This window comes from Salvelinus sp. IW2-2015, linkage group LG23 (genome assembly GCF_002910315.2).
Source record: "Salvelinus sp. IW2-2015 linkage group LG23, ASM291031v2, whole genome shotgun sequence".
Taxonomy (NCBI): Eukaryota; Metazoa; Chordata; class Actinopteri; order Salmoniformes; family Salmonidae; genus Salvelinus; species Salvelinus sp. IW2-2015.
In genome coordinates, this window is record NC_036863.1 from 22,280,756 (window position 1) to 22,301,437 (window position 20,682).

The following is a 20,682-nucleotide window of genomic DNA, read 5'->3' on the forward strand; positions in this document are numbered from 1 at the left end:
TGTGTTTTTTCTTCATGACGACAAATGGACATTCTATTTTTGGCTAATATGGGAGCGAATGCATTGAAGCAGCATATCAAATTAGGATAATGTTGTAGATTACACTGGCAAGTATAAGAATGTTTGCCAGGGGATATTATTTCATTATAAATCTGATTATTTCACATGAAGATGTGAGAAGCTTAAGTTAGCTAGCTTGCAGTGTTTTAGCCAACTTGCTAGCAAGGGAGGACAATTGCCATTTTTTTTCCTTCTTTCACAACAAATGAGAAGACGACAAGAAGTATTTTGTTTAGAAGTAATGATTCCAGGTTATTGTGAAATGGTGGAGCCTGCTGTGCTTGTGCTTTTTTCCCCCTCCATGACCAAAACACGACATCCTATTTTCTTTTTAGCTGATAAGGGAAATATTACACAGGCAAGTATAATATTTGCCTGGCATATTTTTTATTTATTTTTATGAATCTGATTATTTCACATGGAGATGTGAGAAGCTAAAAATTCTAGCTAGCTTGGTGTACTTTTAGCCAGGCTTAAGCCAGCTAGCCACTATTTATTTTTTATTTAACTAGGCAAGTCAGTTAAGAACAAATTATTATTTACAATGACGGCCTAGGAACAGTGGGTTAACTGCCTTGTTCAGGGGCAGAGTGACAGATTTTTACCTTGTCAGCTCGTGGATTCGATCTAGCAACCTTTCGGTTACTGGCCCAACGCTCTAACCACTAGGCTACCTGCCGCCCCCTACTAGCAAGGGAAGCGACTCAAAATGAAAAGACAAAAATGAAATACTTTGCTTTTGCCCCCTTGTGAATGGGAGTGGGATTGGCAAGGATATGTTACCAAAAGGCGCATGCATGCACATAGATCAACAGAGTGGAGCTTGTAGTGACCTTTAGCCCACAGTGCCTCCTCAGCTCTCCCTCCCTCTCTCTGTGTATTAGGCTAGGAGTAGAACCACAGGGGCTTGTGAGGTTTGGGAGCTGAGTGAGCGTAGGCTCTTGATGTGTTGTGTGGGTAAATAAGAACCAGGCCCCAGGCATAGAAGCAGAACAGAGTGGAGCTAGGTCTGGGCTGGCTTGCTGAGACTGATTTATGGAAGGGCTGGGGAGCAGCAAAYGTTCCCAGGAATCTTTTTAATCTGGTTGCCATAGTTGGGAGGCTCCGTGTTGCTTTCCAGAGCCTGAGGGAAGAGAAAGCGAGAGGGAGGTCAAAAAGGAAAGTCAGACTCACTCTCTGTGAACTCACCCAGTCATCCTCAATTCTAGTCTCCGTCCATCCTAACTGCTAAAATATGTTGATGCGCATCTAGTAGGCTCTCTTGTTTAACTTTTTCGGAGGGTTTAAGGTAATTTCCTCAATTTGGTTATGGTGAGAAACTTGTCAGAACCTTTATTTCTGCAGAGGGAGTGAGACATTGGCAGTTGCTTTTACATTGGGTGAGATGCAGACTTCACTTCACTCAATAAGGTTATCCGTGCCTTGGAGCTCTGCTTACCAACGGCGTGCCCGTGCTGTTTTACTTCAGACGTGTTTCATATTGTTTCCCTCTCTCACAAGAACACTGGAGGAGTTTTAATCAATGAGGTTTATGCACATTTTGTCATTTTTGTTTCATAATCGCCTAGTCAGCCCTGAGACTCTGTTTTCCCCCATTCAAATCCAACAAGGCTCTCTGCTTGTAGTAGAAAAAAATAAAACATAGTTGGAGGCTGCAGTTGAGTTGATTGAGTGTTTTCCATTGGATTTGAGCAGTGGTCTGAATGTGGGTTAGCGTTACATACGGTGCATTCGGAAAGTATTCAGACCCCTTCATTTTTTCCCACATTTTGTTACGTTACAGCCTTTGTAATTAAAATTTTAAAAAGTCTAAACGGGGTTTTCATTCCCCCCCCCAAATTTCAAAAAAATTAAACAGATCCCAGAGAGACATAATAATAGCTGTGCAGCGACGCTCCCCATCCAACCTGACAGAGCTTGAGAGGATCTGCGGAGAAGAATAGGAGAAACTCCCCAAATACAGATGTGCCAAGCTTGTAGCGTCATACCCAAGAAGACTCGAGGCTGTAATCGCTGCTGAAGGTGCTTCAATATAGTACTGAGTATAGGGTCCGAATACTTATGTAAATGTGATATTTCATTTGTTTTTGCTTTGTCTTTATGGGGGATTGTGTGTAGATTGAGGGGGGAAAACAATGTAATACGTTTTAGAATATGGCTGTAACGTAACAATTGGTGAAAAGTGAAGGGGTCTGAATACTTTCCAAATGTACTGTAAGTGGTAGTGGTATGCCCTGGGGCTGCTGTTGAAAAAGGCAGCCAGCCTGCACTCCCTTTAGGGCTGGGCGATATTGACAAAATATATCACAACAATGTTCACATTTTTAAAGTTATTTTATGTTTTTGAATAAGTTAGAAATATGCTTTGAGTAATTCATGACCCTAGGGTGGCAAAACATAAATTATAATTGATTTCAATGGGGCTTTCTCCATTCAATTCAACTATAAAAATTGACATTATACACGCCGGAGTTGCGTATCACACTTAACAAACCAAACACTGACATAGAATTTATAGAAAGTAAACTGAGAACTCAAACGGGTCCGTCCATCAATACAAGTATATAGTAAAATATGGTATATGCGGTTCCAGCCTCAGGTGAGCGYGCAGAGGTCAGGCAGGGCAAGGGAGGGTAAGGGATTGCACACAGGTTGGCTTTACGCCTAGATAAGAGTTGTGTGCGGGTGAGAGAGGGACTAGTGTGTCTTATGTCTGAGGACAGTACACCAAGTCCCATCTATTACCTGGCATACGGGATTTGTATTCATTGGTACACATTGTTTATGTTTGCAGGGTTACGGTAATATTAACCAAATGTTGTGAATTGTTGTACGCTAAAAGCTGTGTCTGAGTTGATGATCACCTCCATGACTCACACTTTTTCTGGGCGACAAACATTTAACACTGTTCTGAAATCCCCAGCATAGCTTTAACAGCTGATTTCATAATTTATTTCGTATCATCTCGTGTTGTCTGAGCTCTCCTCTCTCTAATGCCTGTATCCCAGGACGATGGACTGCCTTGGCTTTCCCTCTTGGGCTTTTCTAGCTCATTGATGCCTTTGGCGCTTCCTCTGGGCCTCTGGCCCATGTATGTGTAATTCACTCATGTCCCTTGCCCCCCTATCTGCAGAACATACATTGAGGTCTGGAATTATTGGATCCCTTGATGAAGATGAGCAAAAAAGACGGCATAAAATAAACTGAGCTTTATTGTATGCACATTAAAAAATATATATTACTAATACAATTGCTCAGAGAAAGATTTTGTTTAACAAGTAATAAAAAATAATATGGGGGTCAATTATTGGATTCCCTGTTTTCAATACTCCAGCACCCTCCCATTGTGAGGATAAAACATTTTAGAAAAAGGCTAAGTGTTATGAGATTGGAGAACACATTGGGAGGGATCTTAGACCATTCATCTGTACAGAATCTTTACAGATCCTTGACATCCTTCATCTGCGCTTATAGACTGCCCTCTTCAATGGTGTTCAGAGACTGAGATGGCCAGTTATAAAATGYTGATTTTGTGACCAATTAAACATTTCTTTGTGAATTTTGATTAGTGCTTGGGGTTATGGCCGCAAGTGGATCTTCCAGCAAGACAAAGTGTCAGCCTCCTGGCAGAGGCAACCAGGTTTTTGGCTAAAATGTCCAGGTACTTGGTAAAGTATGATGCTGTTGACCTTAACAAGGGCCCCAGGATCAGTGGAAACAAAATAGCCCCATAACACCAAGTACCACCATATTTACAATATGGATGAGGTATTTTCTTCATATGCATTTTTTTAACCACCGCTGGTGTGCATGGTCAGACTTCTATTTTTGTGTCATATGACCATACAATATAGCTCAGTATTTGTACTAGGCTATTAGTATTTTTTGCTAAGTAATTCCATTAATTCCGGATCCCACTGTACATGTACTTCATTGATCCCTGTGGACCCTGTACTTATAGAACATTCTGTCTGTATGGATTATGGCCCCAGCCAACCAAACGCATAGATCAGGTCACAGAAAAGGCAGAGCACCAAGAGGCACCATGTCAGAGAATTAATAATAATCGGTTAGTCTAGCAATAGTGCTGTCTGCTGCCTCCAGACCAAATATTGCACACCAAGGTTCGATTCACTGGTCCGTCTCATCTTCTCCCTCTGACATACCACTGTCTGTGGAAAATATGTACAATATAATACAGGTGGGATAAGTGGGTATAATTGATGAGAAAGTGTTGGTGTGGTGCAGTTGTATTAATAGTACATCATATTTTATCACGGATGTAACATCGTGTTCCTCTCACTATTGTGTTTCCCACTGCCTGGTGACCTTCAGTCATATCTCGCTTGGCAGAGTAGCAGGGTATGACTGCAGAGTAGAGGCCCGAGTGGACTTCTCTACTTCTGAACCACTGTAGATTAATGCCACCAGTCAAGTCGTAAGAATCATGTGTGTGTTGTACTCATACCTGATGAGAGAAATAGACTAGTTTGTGTTAAGTCAGTAGACATTCCTGCAACTACTACTTGAGAGCTCATTTAAAGGATTGTCTGGCTTCTGACAATGGCTTTTACATATACTGAACCAAATATAAACTCAACATGTAATAATTTCAATTTTTTTACTGGGTTACTATTCATATAAGAACCAGTCAATTGAAGTAAATTAATTAGGCCCTAATCTATGGATTTCACATGACTAGGCAGGGGTGCAGCCATGGGTGGGCCTGGTTCCCAAGTGCCCACCCTGGCACAGCCAATCAGAGTGGGGGGGGGGTTCCCCACAAAAGGGCTTTATTACAGACAGAACTCCTCCTCAGTTTCATCAGGTGGCTGGTTTCAGATGATCCTGTAGGTGAAGAAGCCGGATGTGGAGGTCCTGAGCTGGCGTGGTTACACGTGAGGCCGTTTGGACATACTGCCAAAACCTCAAAAATTACGTTGGAGGCAGTTTATGGTAGAGAAATGAACATTAAATTCTCTGGCAACAGCTCTGGTGGACATTCCTGCWGTCAGCATGACAATTGCACACTCCGTGAACATTTGAGAGATCTGTGTCATTGCGTTGTGTGACACAACTGCACCAAAAAGTGGCCTTTTATTGTCCCCGGCACAAGGTGCACCTGTGTAATGATCATTTTTAATCAGCTTCTTGATATGCCACACCTGTCAGGTGGATGGATTATCTTGGCAAAGGAGAAATGCTCACTAACAGGGATGCAAAACATTTGAGAGAAATAAGCTTTTTCTGTTTATGAAAAAAGTCTGGGATATTTGTTTTTCAGCTCATGAAACATGGCACCAACACTTGACATGTTTTGTTTATTTTTGTTCAGTATAGTTAGAGGAAGCGACTCTGTTACTATATGTCAGTCTATACATGCAGAAACAAAAAGATAGGGCTCTGTTTGCCTCGGAGACAGGAGGACATGTATCACAAGTTTGGTTCTGGGGTCACTGGAGGCATGATGTGTCCAGCAGCCCTCAGCATCATCAGTCCAATAATCACAAGTATTAGCCTTGTTCAGCCAGAGCACACAGCCACTGACCTTCTCACATGCAAATTCATCTGCCATTCATTTCTTCTGCTGTAAAAGGGTTATGTAACAGTGTGGAAAAAATGTGTTTGTATACATTATTGATAGGCTGTCATTATATATATATATATATATATATGAGTTCTTAACTGACTTGTCTGTTTACATGAACGTTTGATTAAGTTAATATTCAGTCATGTATTACGGTATGCATTTAAAATACCCATTGTCAGTGAAGTGAAAATGCCAAGGCCTTGTCATATGGTGGAAAGCAGCTCAGTCCGCCCAAGCCGTTGGCTGGAGCTTGTGTAAATTATCTGAACTTCCTCAGACTGTGTGTCGAGTGACTTGCGAGAGGGAGAGAGTGCAAGAGCAATGGAAAAAGAGTGAGTGAGGGAGAGAGGAAAAAAACACTGACAGTCTGGTCTATGGTTTGCTCTGGTTCGCTGTGAGCGAGAGACAACGATAACCCCCCTCAGTTAAAGCAGAGTGGTACGCCCCAGCGATCTGACAGGCCCAAAAAACTTGATGTGCTGCTGCGAGTGCCAATCAAAGAGAAGCGCTCGACAGGGATTACCTTGAGTGACCCCGCATAGATTAAAATGTGCATGTGAGATGGACGATTCTTCCAGCGGTTGAAGCGGCTTGATGACATGCTTTCCTGGAAAATGTGGAGCAGTGCCGGGGCCAGGCAGCTCTTCTAAGGAGCTCTGTTATGATGCTGCTATCCTGTCCTGCAGTATCTGTAGTGCTGCTACCGTTACCGCTGCTATGGAGGTACTGCTACTGGGGGTCTGGCCAAACTCACGACTGCTACACCCATAGGCTGTGGCTTGCTCAGGGGCAAAGGGCTTTTATGACCGACAAATGAATTTGCAGGTATGTGGCGTCTGGCTTTGAAACCAGTACTGTGGTGTGTTGGCTCTGTCTCTCTCCCCCTTGCTTTAACCCCCCCCCCATCTCCTCTATTGTGCTCTTTTGCTCTCTCTCTCTCCCTCTTTCAGTTTCTTGGGACAGCCACAGTTGCTTGCATTTTTTAAAAACTTTCTGCGTATTAACCTTAACACCCATTTAAAGTTACAATGGGGAACACTGTGTGGATTTGAGTACAGTTTGTTTTTTCTGTACTCTTGCACAATCACACAGTTGCATAGCTACAGTGCCTGTTTTTTGTTCTTGATGATGTATGCTAGGCTAGTTGCTTGTGCATATGTGCCCGCTGTCTACAAATAGGCTACACTTAACATTAACTTTTTTAACCACGTGTTAAATTTTGTACGGATTGTGTACTTGAAGTTGAAGTCACTTGTCTCCCCTTTCTCTCCCAGGGTGACTGAAAATGAGTGAAGTACATAGAAGGGGTCTGAAATAATTATCTGCGCTTGCCCATAGATGATGTTATTGCTCATTAGCGGCCGTACAAAACATGTAAAACAAACATATCAAAAATGACATTGAAAAAATATATTTAGTGGGGCCAAATCCTTTCGAATAGTCTGTTCCACTCTGGTGGAGCTGGGGCATGAAAGAGATGTGTAGTAGCTAAGGCTACTAACTGTGTCTGTGTGCCGAAGCACGTAGATGGCGCGAGTGACCGCCATCGAGCCTCGCTGGCTGTGCGTCTTGTGATGGGTTGTAAATCTTCATGGCTGCAGAGCACCTGCTGTCCTCAGAACTGGATAATTATAAACTGATTTGCATTTTTCCCTCATCCTCCTCTCTTACTGGCCTAGGCACTATATGCGTTTTAGTTAGGTTGAACATTGCTAGAATAATATGGAAATAGGCCTAGGCCAACTACGCATATTTACATTCATAATTTATGCTACAGCTGTGGAAAGTTCTTTTGACTTTTCATTAGATTTTTCCATCTTGGTATTGTTTGCTCACTTTCACAGCTTGTAGCCTAAAATATTTGTCATTTAAAATAAGTATTTGAATGAGAATAGCATAGACTTTGATAATTATTCCCATTTTAAAAGCTGCAACTTTAGGACAAACACTTTATTAGAATAGTTTGGAAAATACTCTACTCTTCATAACCAGTGGTATAAAGTACTTACCCAAAAAACTACTTTAGTAGTATTTTTACTTATCTGTACTTTACTATTTAACTTTTACTTCACTACATTCCTAAAGAAAATAATATTTTTTACTCCATTTTCCCTGACACCCAAAAGTACTTGTTACATTTTGAATGCTTAGTAGGACAGGAAAATGGTCTAATTCACACACTTCTTAAGAGAACATCCCTGGTCAACCCTACTGCCTCTGATCTGGCGGACTCACTAAACAGTGTCAAATTTTATTGGTCACATACACATGGTTAGCAGATGTTAATGCAAGTGTAGCGAAATGCTTGTGCTTCTAGTTCCAGCAGTGCAGTAATATCTAACAATTCCCCAACAACTACATAGTACTCACAAATCTAAAGGGGTGATTGAGAATATGTACATAAATACGTGGATGTGCAATGGCCGAGCAGCATAGGCAAGGTGCAATAATGGTATTATATACATATGACTAATGTAAGATATGGAAACATTATTAAAGTGGCATTGTTTAAAGTGACTAGTGATCCATTTAAGGTGGCCAGTGATTGGGTCTCAATGTAGGCAGCAGCCTCTCTGAGTTAGTGATTGCTGTTTAGCAGTCTGATGGCCTTGAGATAGAAGCTGTTTTTCATTCTCTCGGTCCCAGCTTTGATGCACCTGTACTGACCTCRCCTTCTGGATGGTAGCGGTGTGAACAGGCAGTGGCTCGGGTGGTTGTTGTACTTGGTGATCTTTTTGGCCTTCCTGTGACATCGGGTGCTGTAGGTGTCATGGAGGGCAGATCATTTGCCCACGGTGATGCGTTGTGCATACCGCACAAGAGCCTTGCGGTTGAGGGCGGTGCAGTTGCCGTACCAGGCTGTGAAGCAGCCCGACATGATGCTCTCGATTTGTGCATCTGTAAAAGTTTGAGTGTTTTAGGTGACAAGCTAAATTTATTCAGCCTCCTGAGGTTGAAGAGGCGCTGTTGCGCCTTCACCACACTGTCTGTGTGGGTGGACAATTTCAGTTTGTCTGTGATGTGTGCGCCGAGGAACTTAACTTTCCACCTTCAACACTGCTGTCCCTTGGATGTGGATAGGGGGGTGCTCCTTCTGCTGTTTCCTGAAGTTCACGATCATCTCCTTTGTTTTCTTGACGTTGAGTGAGAGGTTGTTTTCCTGACACCACACTTCGTGTGCCCTCATCTCCTCTCTGTAGGCTGTCTAATTGTTGTTGCTAATCAAGCCCACTACTGTTGTCTGCAAACTTGATGGAGTTGGAGGCGTGTATGGCCATGCAGTCGTGGGTGAACTGGGAGTACAGGAAGGGTCTGAGCACGCACCGTTGTGGGGCCCCTATGTTGAGGGTCAGCAACGTGGAGATGTTTCCTACCATCACCACCTAGGAGATGCCCATCAAAGTCCAGGACCCAATTGCACAGGGCGGGGTTGAGACCCAGGGCCTCCAGCTTGATGATGAACTTGGAGGGCACTATGGTGTTAAATGCTGAGCTGTAGTCGATGAACGGCATTCTTACATAGGTATTCCTCTTGTCCAGATGGGATTGTGCTGTGTGATGGCGATTGCATCGTCTGTGGACCTGTTGAGGCGGTATGCAAACTGAAGTGGGTCTAGGGTGGCAGGTATGGTGGAGGTGATATGATCCATGACTAGTCTCTCAAAGCACTTCATGATGACGGAAGTGAGTGCTACGCGGCGGKAGTCATTTAGTTCAGTTCTTTGCCTTCTTGGGTACAGGAACAATGGTGGCCATATTGAAACGTGGGGACAGCAGACTGGGATAGGGAGTGCCTGAATATGTCCGTAAACACACCAGCCATGGTCTGCGCATGCTCTGAGGATGCGGCTAGGGATGCCGTCTGGGCCAGCAGCCTTGCTAGGGTTGACACGTTTAAATGTTTTACTCACGTCGGCCACGGAGGGGGCGCAATCCTTGTTAGCGGGGACGCGATCGTGGCACTATTATCCTCAAAGCGGGCAAAGAAGGTGTTTAGTTTGTTTGGAAGCGTGACGTCTGTGTCCGTGACGTGGCTGGTTTTCTTTTTGTAGTCCGTGATTTCCTGTAGACCCTGCCACATATGTGTTGTGTCTGAGCTGTTGAATTGCGTCTMCACTTTGTCCCTGTACCTGCATTTCGCTTGTTTGATTGCCTTGCAGAGGGAATAACTACACTGTTTATATTCAGCCATATTCCCAGACCTCTTTCCATGGTTAAATGTGGTGGTTCATGCTTTCAGTATTGGGCGAATGCCGGCATCATCCACGGTTTCTGGTTAGGGTAGGTTTTAATAGTCAGTGGGTACAACATCCCCAATGCACTTCCTTATAAACTGACTCACCGAGTCGGCGTATAGATCGATGTTTTTGTGGCTGACCGGAGCATATCCCAGTCCGCATGATCAAAACAATCTTGAAGCGTGGATTCCGATTAGTCAAACCAGCGTTGAATGGTTATTGTCACTGGTACATCCTGTTTGAGTTTCTGCCTATAAGACGGTAGGAGCAAGATGGCGTCGTGGTCGGATTTGCCGAAGGGTGGGTGGGGGAGGGCTTTGTATGCATCGCGGAAGTTAGAATAGCAGTGATCGAGTGTTACTCCCGCGAATACTGCAGTCAGTATGCTGATTATAATTTAGGTAGCCTTGTTTTCAAATTTGCTTTGTTAAATTCCCCAGCTACAATAAATGCAGCCTCAGGATATATGGTTTCCATTTTTACATAGAGTCCAGTGAAGTTTCTTGAGGGCTGTTGTGGTGTCTGCTTGAGGAGGAATGTACACATCTGTGATGATTACTGACGAGAATTCTCTTGGGAGGTAATATGGCTGGCATTTGATTGTAAGGAATTCTAGGTCGAGTGAGCAGAAGGACTTGAGTTCCTGTATGTTAATATGATTACACCATGAGTCATTAATCATGAAGCATACACCCCCGCCCTTCCTCTTCCCAGAGAGGTGTGTATCTGTTGGTGCAATGCATGGAGAAGCCTGGTGGCTGAACCAATTCCGACAACATATCCCGAGAGAGCCATGTTTCCATGAAATGTTTCAATCTCTGTTTCTCTGAATGGCAACCCTTGCTCTAATTTTGTCTACCTTGTTGTCAAGAGATTGGACATTGGTGAGTAGTATACTCGGGAGCGGTGGGAGATGTGCACGTCTACGGAGCCTGGCGAGGAGGCCGCTCCGTCTGCCCATTCTGCGGCGCCGTTGTTTTGGGTCGGCTTCTGGGATTAGATCCATTGTCCTGGGTGGTGGTCCAAACAGAGGATCCACTTCGGGAAGTCGTATTCCTGGTCGTTGTGTTGGTAAGTTAACTTCTTACGGGTGAAATCCCGTTAACGGGATCGATTTGACAACAGCCAGTGAAAGTGCAGGGCGCCAAATTCAAACAACAGAATTCTCATAATTAAAATTCCTCAAACATACAAGTATTATACACCATTTTAAAGATAAACTTGTTGTTAATCCCACCACAGTGTCCGATTTCAGAAAGGCTTTACGACGAAAGCATATCATGCGATTATGTTAGGTCATCACAGTCACAGAAAAGCACAGCCATTTTTCCAGCCAAAGAGGAGTCACAAAAAGCAGAAATAGAGATAAAATTTATCAGTTACCTTTGATGATTTTCATCAGATGACACTCATAGGACTTCAAGATACACAATGCATTTATGTTTTGTTTGATAAAGTTCATATTTATATCCAAAAATCTCAGTTTAAATTGGCGCGTAATGTTTTGCCCCCAAAACATCCGGTGATTTTGCAGAGAGCCACATCAATTTACAGAAATACTCATCATAAATGTTGATGAAAATACAAGTGTTATACATGGAATTAAAGATATACTTCTCCTTAATGCAACCGCTGTGTCAGATTTCAAAAAAGCTTTAAGGAAAAAGTACACCATGCAATAATCTGAGTACAGCGCTTGGGCACCAAAACGAGCCATACAGATGCCCGCCATGTTGTGGAGTCAACAGAAGTCAGAAATAGCATTATAAATATTCACTTACCTTTGATCATCATCAGAATGCACTCCCAGGAATCCCAGTTCCACAATAAATGTTTGTTTTGTTCGATAAAGTCCATTTATATCCAAATACCTCCTTTTTGTTCGCGTTTAGTTCACAAATCCAAATTCATGAGGCACAGGCACACTTAGTCCAGACGAAAAGGCCAAAAGGTTATATTACAGTCGTAGAAACATGTCAAACGATGTATAGAATCAATCTTTAGGATGTTTTTAACATAAATCTTCAAGAATGTTTCAACCGGACAATTCCTTTGTCTTTAGAAAGGAAAAGGAACGCAGTTAGCTCTCACGGGCGCACGCCTGACTGAGCTCATGGCATTCTGCCAGACACCTGATTGAAACAGCTCTTATTCTCTCCCCCTTCACAGTAGAAGCCTGAAACAAGGTTCTAAAGACTGTTGACATCTAGTGGAAGCATTAGGAAGTGCAATCGGACCACATTTCGACTGTATATYGGATAGGCAAAGACTAAAGGATTTTTCTCAGGTTTTTGCCTGCCATATGAGTTCTGTTATATTCACAGACATCATTCAAACAGTTTTAGAACCTTCAGAGTGTTTTCTATCCAAATCTACTAATAATATGCATATCTTAGCTTCTGGGCCTGAGTAGCAGGCAGTTTACTCTGGGCACCTTATTCATCCAAGCTACTCAATACTGCCACTCATCCATAAGAAGTTAACGTCGTTCTTATATCCAATAGTTCATCCCGGCTGTATGTAATAAGACTTAAGATTTCCTGGGGTAACAAGGTAAGAAATAATACATAAAAAACCAAATACAGCATAGTTTCCTCAGAACTCGAAGCGACCATCTCTTTTGGCGCCATCTCCCATGTGAGGGTTGGTGCGTGCCCCTGGCTATTTGCTAAAAAAAAAATGGTGCCGTCTGGTTTGCTTAATATAAGGAATTTGACATGATTTATACTTTTGATAYTTAAGTATATTTTAGCAATTACATTTACTTTTGATACTTCAGTATATTTAAAACCAAAGACTTTTACTCAAGTAGGATTTTACTGGGTGACTTTTACTTGACAATATGACAATTGGGGACTTTTTCCACCACTGTTAATAACTTTAAATTGTCTTAATTTAACTTTGATTTAATGATATTTCAGTTAGTAGTATTAGGCTTTTTGTCGTTTGGTTCGCAACAGCAAGGGGGAACTTATTTTCTGGCCGTTTATGCATGCATCCTTTCAGTCTTACAATGCTTTGCTCAGCTGTAAGGTTTGTTCAAATTTCTCATTAGAAGAAACAATAGCAAGATATAAAATCTCTCATTACCTTAGGCCTCCCATGTTTTGGGGTTATTCAAAAACAACTTAACTTTCTGAACCTAGAACTCTGTTAGATTCATTAGTTTGATCATGAAATATCACGGCAGCAGAAATGTAGCATGCATTCAACTGAAAGAGTGGCTTAATATGCCAAGTCGTATATCAAATGGAGAGAATATCACATTTGGGCTTCTGTAACAACAAGACACAGGTGTTCTCTTTATAAATATAAAATWAAAAAAACTGGCTTTTGGTCCAGATCATCTGACATTCGAGAGAGAGAGAAAAATATATACAGTGCATTCGGAAAGTATTCAGACCCCTTGACTTTTTCCACATTTTGTTATGTTACAGCTTTATTCTAAAAATAAAAAAAATCCTCGTCAATCTACACACAATGCCACATAGTGCCAAAGCAAAAATAGTTAAAAAAACAAATTTAAAAATAAATCATTCATCATGTTCAGGGCTGACCCAGTAACCAGCTGAAATGTAGGGCACAAGGATGGCATGTCCCCCCCCCCATTAACTCTCTCTACTCTTAAATACCCCTGCAATGGACTGTTTTTCGTTGTTGTTGTGAAATCTAATATTTTCTTCATACTCTGCTATATGGATGTCGCATGGATCTTTTATATATTTTATATTGACCTGCGTTAGTAGTTAGCACCTCATAGTTATTGCACTGGAGAAAAGCATTCACAAAAAGTATACACATTACACTTGTATTTCCTAAATGTCTGTCTATCCACCAGACCCGTTGTGTGTTCCTCTGCTTGGCTGCCTGCATTGCCATGCGGGATGTTGAAATGGATCCTGACTGGAATAGCTGTTATTTTATGAGGTGACGGAGCCTGCTGACCTTCTCCAGCCAGGGCCAAAGGCCGTGTGTGTCATGGAGTCATAAATGTGACCTAGAGAAGTTCAGGTCACTGGGCTGTAACCAAGTCCACATGCAGGTTACATGGGAATTAATACCCACACTATAAGCCACACAGATGTTACTCTAGTCTACAGCAGGTGGCAGACTTTCACACAGACGGCAGGAGAAGAAATTAAGGAATGTAATTGTAGGGAAATCAGTCAGCGCTATTGCCACGTCTTTTTTTACACTACTCTCAATAATGCCTGCTTCTGTTGGACATGCAATGGCAAGAAGTGGTTTCCCTCCCTTGTTCTTTTCTTCTTCGTAATCACTTGGCAGTGAATGTTTATCTAGCAGCAGTCAAGCAGAACCCATTAGCTTTGGATAGCGACGCCAAGAGAGCCAAACCTTGCCTTCAGCGCCTGAATGACCAGGTGCCAACTTGGCACAGTGACCTGGATCATGACATGCAGGGGGAGAGTGGACAATCCACTGTTTTTGAGTTAGACCTGTGTTCAAATGCTATTTGAGTCTTTCAAATACTTGTTTGATCTAGCCCACCTGGAGTGCCATATGGACGGGTTTTGCAAGCTCAATAAAGCACAGAGTATTTGAACCCAGGTCTGGAGTCCAGTGTAGTGGAGGACAGAAATTCTAGTAAGTTTGTTATCTAATTGGATTAGCCTATTGGATCATTGGATCAAAGGTCGAACTGAACTGTAGGTAGGTGGGTTAGATGGCTTGCGGTAGATAAGTATTTTCTGTAAAGTTTGTTCTGTTTTTCTTTGCTCTCTTGGAGAGGAAACCAAATCGGACTTAATTGTACGTGATGAGTGTTTTCTGAAAGGGTTAAGTTTTTTTCCCCCCTCATTTGAGTTGAAGGTCATACCAAACTGAATTGTAGGTAGATGGGTAGGTTGAATAGCTAGCGGTAGATAGTATTTGGGTATTTCTGAACGGTCTATTCTCCTCCCTTTCCTCATTTGAAAGTTGTTAACAGCGTGTGTGTGTTTCAAAGATCTCTCTGATGCCCCATTTAAACTCCAGGTTAGGAAAAGGAAAAGATGATCTTGTGGTTGTCATTTCCTAACTCAAACAGCACTAGGGAACCAGTGAAAAGAAGGTGAAAGAGAGGGGAGAAATTAAAACTCAGACCAGGTCAGGGGGGGGAAAAACTCAGTCTAAAAATACTGGCAAACAACAGGGCTCCATTGAGATTTGGAGAACATCAGTAGTGTGGAAGCAGCACTGGAAGCACTTGAGCAGAATGGGGAGAGAAGACAGGAATGCCATCATGGTGCCCAGATGGCCTCCAAAATAAACACAAGTGATCCCTGACCCCACCAGGACTGCTCTAGTGTGGAGGAATAACTGGGGTACAGAAACCTTTTTAAATGGAGTTTCACAAGTGGTATTACCTGAACGTGTCCAAAAGGAACACAGATTTTTGTTGTTGCTAAATGTTTTCAGTTTTTTTGCTGAACATGACCCATGTCTACTTGGCCAAATGGTCTCTCTGATCTGTCTGTAGATCGAGCCTACCACTAATGTCTGTCTTCATGCATTCAAATTCATCCTTGTCCCTCTTCATGCTTTTTAAATCTACTTATCTTCTCTGCCTTTCTCCCTGTTTCTACTATTTCTCTCTTGTTCTCTTTCCCTCTTGCTCGCTCTCCTTTTATCTTCTCTGCCTCATTCCCCCTCTGCCTCACCACTGAGTTTTGAAATTCCTTGGCCCCATCCGGTACCAGCATGGGATGTTTGATTTGGCATAGCCAGACTTGTTCCAGCACAGTACTTTCGTGGAACAGGCAGAGGAGGGAGGTAGTCTGTGGTGTCCTGCGCCAGCAATGATAATAAAGAATGTTGCTCTATTCTCAATCACTCTGTGGGACTTGTCTTCAGACCTGTATCTGACCCAGGGGTTCTGCTATCTAGTATCTACTGCTTTTAGTGAATACATTGTAAACTATTACTGGTAAATATGTATGTAATGTATGCTTATGTGTTACGAACGTTCACTATGTGGATATACTTTACCAGTCAAGTTTGGACACACCTACTCATTCTAGGATTTTTCTTTAGTTTTACTATTTTCTACATTGTAGAATAATAGTGAAGGACATCAGAACTATGAAAAAACACATATTGAATCATGTAGTAACCAAAAAATTGCATTTCAATTAACAGGTGTGTCTTATTAAAAGTTCATTTGTGGATATTTTTTTTYTCCTTTTTAATGCATTTGAGCCTTGAGCCATTCAATTGTGTTGTGACATGGTATGGTTGGTATACAGAAGATATAACCCTATTTGGTAAAATACCAAGTCCGTATTATGGCAAGAACAGCTCAAATAAGCAAAGAGAAATGACAGTCCATTACTTTAAGGCATGAAGGTCAGTCAATCTGGAAAATGTCAAGAACTTTGAAAGTTTCTTCAAGATCAGTTGCAATAACCATCAAGCGCTATGATGAAACGGGCTCTCATGAGGACCGCCACAGGAAAGGAAGACCCAGCGTTACTTCTGCTGCAAAGGATAAGTTCAGTATTTACCAGCCTCAGAAATCGGCAATTAACTGCACCTCAGATTGCACCTCACGGAGTTCAGGTAACAAACACATCAACTGTTCAGAGGAGACTGGGTGAATCAGGCCTTCATGGTCAAATTGCTGCAAAGAAAACACTACTAAAAAACACCAAGAAGAAGAAGAAGAACAGACTTGCTTGGGCCAAGAAACACGAGCAATGGACATTAGACAGGTGGAAATCTGTCCTCTGGTCTGATTAGTCCAAATTTGAGGTTTTTGCTTTCAACTGCTGTGTCTTTGTGAGATGCAGAGTAGGTGAACGGATGATCTTCGCATGTGTGGTTCCCACCATGAAGCATGGAGGAGGAAGTGTGGGGGTGCTTTGCCGGTGACACTGTCAGTGATTTATTCAGAATTCRAGGCACGCTTAACCAGCATGGCTACCACAGCATTCTGCAGAAAAACGCCATCCCATGTGGTGTGCGCTTCGTCCAACTATCATTTGTTTTTCAACCGGACAATGACCCAACACACCTCCAGGCTGTGTAAAGGCTATTTTACCAAGAAGGAGAGTGATGGAGTGCTGCATCAGATGACCTCAACCCAATTGAGATGGTTTGGGATGAGTTGGACCGCAGAGTGAAGGAAAAGCAGCCAACAAGTGCTCCGCTTAAATGGGAACTCCTTCAAGACTGTTGGAAAAGCATTCCAGGTGAAGCTGCTTGAGAGAATGCAACGAGTGTGCAAAGCTGTCAAGGCAAAGGGTGGCTACTTTGAATAATCTTAAATATTACATATATTTTGATTTAACACTTTTTTGGTTAATACATGATTCCATATGTGTAATTTTGTAGTTTTGATGTCTTCACTATAATTCTACAATGTAGAAAATTGTAAAAATAAAGAAAACCCCTTGAATGAGTAGGTGAATGAGTAACTTTTGACTGATCCTGTATATAAATGTGTACTTTAGTATTTTTATACAAAAATGCAACATTAAGATCCTTTTCATCATTGGTGCATCAGCCAAAAGTTATATTGATTGGTGGCTGCAAAAGTAAATCTTGGTTTGTACAGTATCTGCATTCTTGCTGTAAGCTAATGTGATTACTAATTGTCATGGGCAATCATAATGACTTGAATGATTGTGTGATTGCGAATGATTGCGAATATGATTTTTCTGGGTTGGGGTGGTTGTTGGTTCAGGACACCCTCTCACTCACCCCATCTTTCACTGTAATTCTCTTCATTTAGTCGTCATGTGAGGCCTTTGATTTTCTACACCAGCTGAATCCAGGGGGAACAATGGCATGTAATTGTACTTATGGTGTGTGTGTGTGGCATGATCCTGTGGAAACCCTCTCCATGTGAAGATCATCAAAGGAAGCCATAGTCATCTTATTGGCACTGGGTGCATGACCAGGCTGTTAGACTCCACTCCTGGTTCCCTTTCTTTTCTTATCTGGTTAGCTTTGAGGATATTGGACTGCCTGGTAAGTGGGGGAATAACCCTAGGGCAGTTAGGCTAGCTCGTTACATTATGACATAGTACTGTTCAGTTTGTGGGGCAGTCTGTCTGTTCTCTCTTTAGTCTGAAGAATTAAGCAGCAGACCACTCAGTGAACTTTTAGCAGTCTTTTGAATGTGTAAGGGGTCAGACATTGTGAGTTTGGGTGATTGCTGCAACAGTAAAGATTTAACTGCTGTTTGATTTGTGGCTTCGCTTGGCTGGAGAGTGCATTAATAGGCCATGAAATGGTATATCATATCTGAAATAAACCGTAGGTCGCTCTAAAATTCATGCTGTGATTTGTAGGTCCGTCAGTTTATTGCTTTGTGAAGGGTTGTGAATGGTAATGAAGATATTGAGAACAAATGCTTGAATCCAATTCAAGTCTTTAATTTACATCCCAATGGAAGGATCGTGCTCAGCTGAAACACTATGCCAGACAAGTTTTACACCTCATACTGTCAACTTGCACGTGTTCATTGGTCTCCTTCTCATTGGTCAAGTGCAAAAACACCGATACCAACTCATTGGTAATTTACATTAACACGGGTCAACATGGCAACATATGGCTTCTAGATAATACTGAAGATTGTGTATGCATTGGTACATCTGATCTTCTTAGTTCTCTGAGATGTGCAAAGCGGCCCATATCTTCCCGAGAAGTTAGCTATTCACACAGGCAATGTGTAGGAGAAAGGTGTTTTAGCCATGTTACAGAAATACACAGGTATTGAAACATAATCAGTTCCCATCATTTGGTATTTTTTACACTGTCACTGTTATTTTTCATCCTGAATCCTTTTCTTTCCTAAAGGATGTTCTAGCGCACCACTATTATGTTGCCTTAAAAGGAAAGTGGGTCATGGCGAGCTGTTTTAGCTGTGTGCCTCATTAACCCCACTCACTCAGTCACTAAATAGGAATTCAAACATGGCCAGACTTTTAAAACTAGACATTAATGAGCAGTGGGCTGCCTTTTTGTGTACTTTCTGGCACAGATTGAACTGCGTCATCATGATGAACTTGAATAGACTAGAGTGCTCTCTGTCTGGCATCATGAGAGATTAGAGAATCTCCCTATTTGATGACTCTGGTGAAGAGTTGCCATGTATACATTTAAAAAATAGTAATAAAAAAAATGTATCCTTGTTTTTTTTCTAGCAAATAACACGATCCTCACAAGAAGAAAAGTCTGACGATAAACCTGAAGAGGACAAGTTGGAGAAGTCAGAGAAAAAAGAGGACGAGCAGAATAAGGAAGAGGAAGAGAAAGATGAAAAGGAGGACTCCAGGTGAGTTTTGAATAGCTCTGTGTGTGCGTATACACTTGTGCATGGGTTTCCCACAGGTACAGCTTTTAGTCCTGGCTATAGTCAGCCTCTGGCCTGGTCCACCTCTGAGAATCTGTACCTCCCAGTAAATGTTTACCTTCAGGTGAGGTGACAGGAATTCTGGAGCCCTCATAGATGTGTTGTAAATCAGGCCATAGAGTGGGAGAGAACCACTGCCCTTCTCTGGGGTGATGGCCAGGCTGACCATACCACCCGACTGCTTTCAATGTTCCATCGATTACTCCTGTCCTCTCTCCTTCGGATGTTCTACTCCAATTAATTTTGAGATGGAGAAGGGTTTAGAAGAATTGAGGAAAAGCTAAATGAAAAAGAGCTACTGACTCTTAAGAGGAGAGCCCGGCAGACATCTTGACCCCAGGACTCTCATTTGATGGTTGGTTAGGACACGTGAGTCATGACCAACTGCTGCCCACTGATCCAGCTGGGTAAAAAGGCATGGAGTTATCTGGCTAATGGTTTACCAATATGCATATACTTATTGTTAATTATTTGGATAGAAAACACCTTTCTAGTTTCTATAGAAGTTGGAATTTTGTCCTCGAGTTGAGGTACAGAACAATTTCTACAGCACTTTTCATATGACAGGGTTCAGATTTCAGAAATTTTACCTCTGATCTGGGGTCTGTTTTATTAAGGCCACAGTGAATGCTTATGAAGAAAACCGACACTGCCTACGTCTTCCTCTGAAGGTTGTCTGTTACGTCATCACGTTTTCAATGAAGGTCGATTGGGCAGTTCACAGCATATATAAATGACAAAAAAATGTACAGAGACCCCTCTTTCTACTCAACGTGCGCCTCAAGCGTGAAGCCATCGGACGCTGCCTCGTTTTCCAAATCGTTTTCTAACCAGCAATATTTCTCCGTCGATCATGTTTTTCAGTCAGTTATAGTTGTTAAAAAACATTCATAAATGTAGTTAATTTGAGCCGTTTTATATCAATATTATATCCGTATTAGATGCGATTTTGAGGAATTCTTTGTTGTGCGTTCTGAAAGTTTTGGACACACGCTTTAGGGAGTCGGTCTGTTGGTGTGGACATTTTCGAAGGACAGAGGAATCTATCGTACCAAAAGACGTTATAACATAGAAGGATACATTGCCTCCAAGAATATGATGAAAGAACAGCTCAAAAATAAGCAAATATTTAATATGATAAACCGTGTTTCTGTCGAAATATTTTAAACGCATAATTCGCCATTTTGTTGGTATAGCTTTCACTTGGCCAACCCTGTTATTGAAAAGTAAGGATAATTTTTAAAATGTAAATCCCGCGGTTGCATAAGAACTAATTTGTCTTTCGATTGCTGTTCAACCTGTTATTTATTTAGTCAATATGATTTAGCTTTCAATTAAAACTTAGATCACTCTGATAGATAGACGTCAGCACATATGAGGCTTGATTTCCTAGTATTTTTATTGTGTAACCACGGTTTGTATGCTAAATATGCACA

At 41.9% G+C, this 20,682-nt stretch overlaps 1 protein-coding gene across 1 annotated transcript in view; it reads left to right on the top strand.

The window, feature by feature from the left end:
* The window catches only part of LOC111950912 (nuclear receptor corepressor 1), a 128,394-nt gene that overhangs the window by 56,104 nt on the left and 51,608 nt on the right, over positions 1–20,682 (top strand). Inside the window, exon 16 of the mRNA XM_070434265.1 lies at positions 19,038–19,168. Coding sequence (XP_070290366.1) covers positions 19,038–19,168 — 131 coding nt within the window. The remainder of the gene's footprint in view (positions 1–19,037; positions 19,169–20,682) is intronic.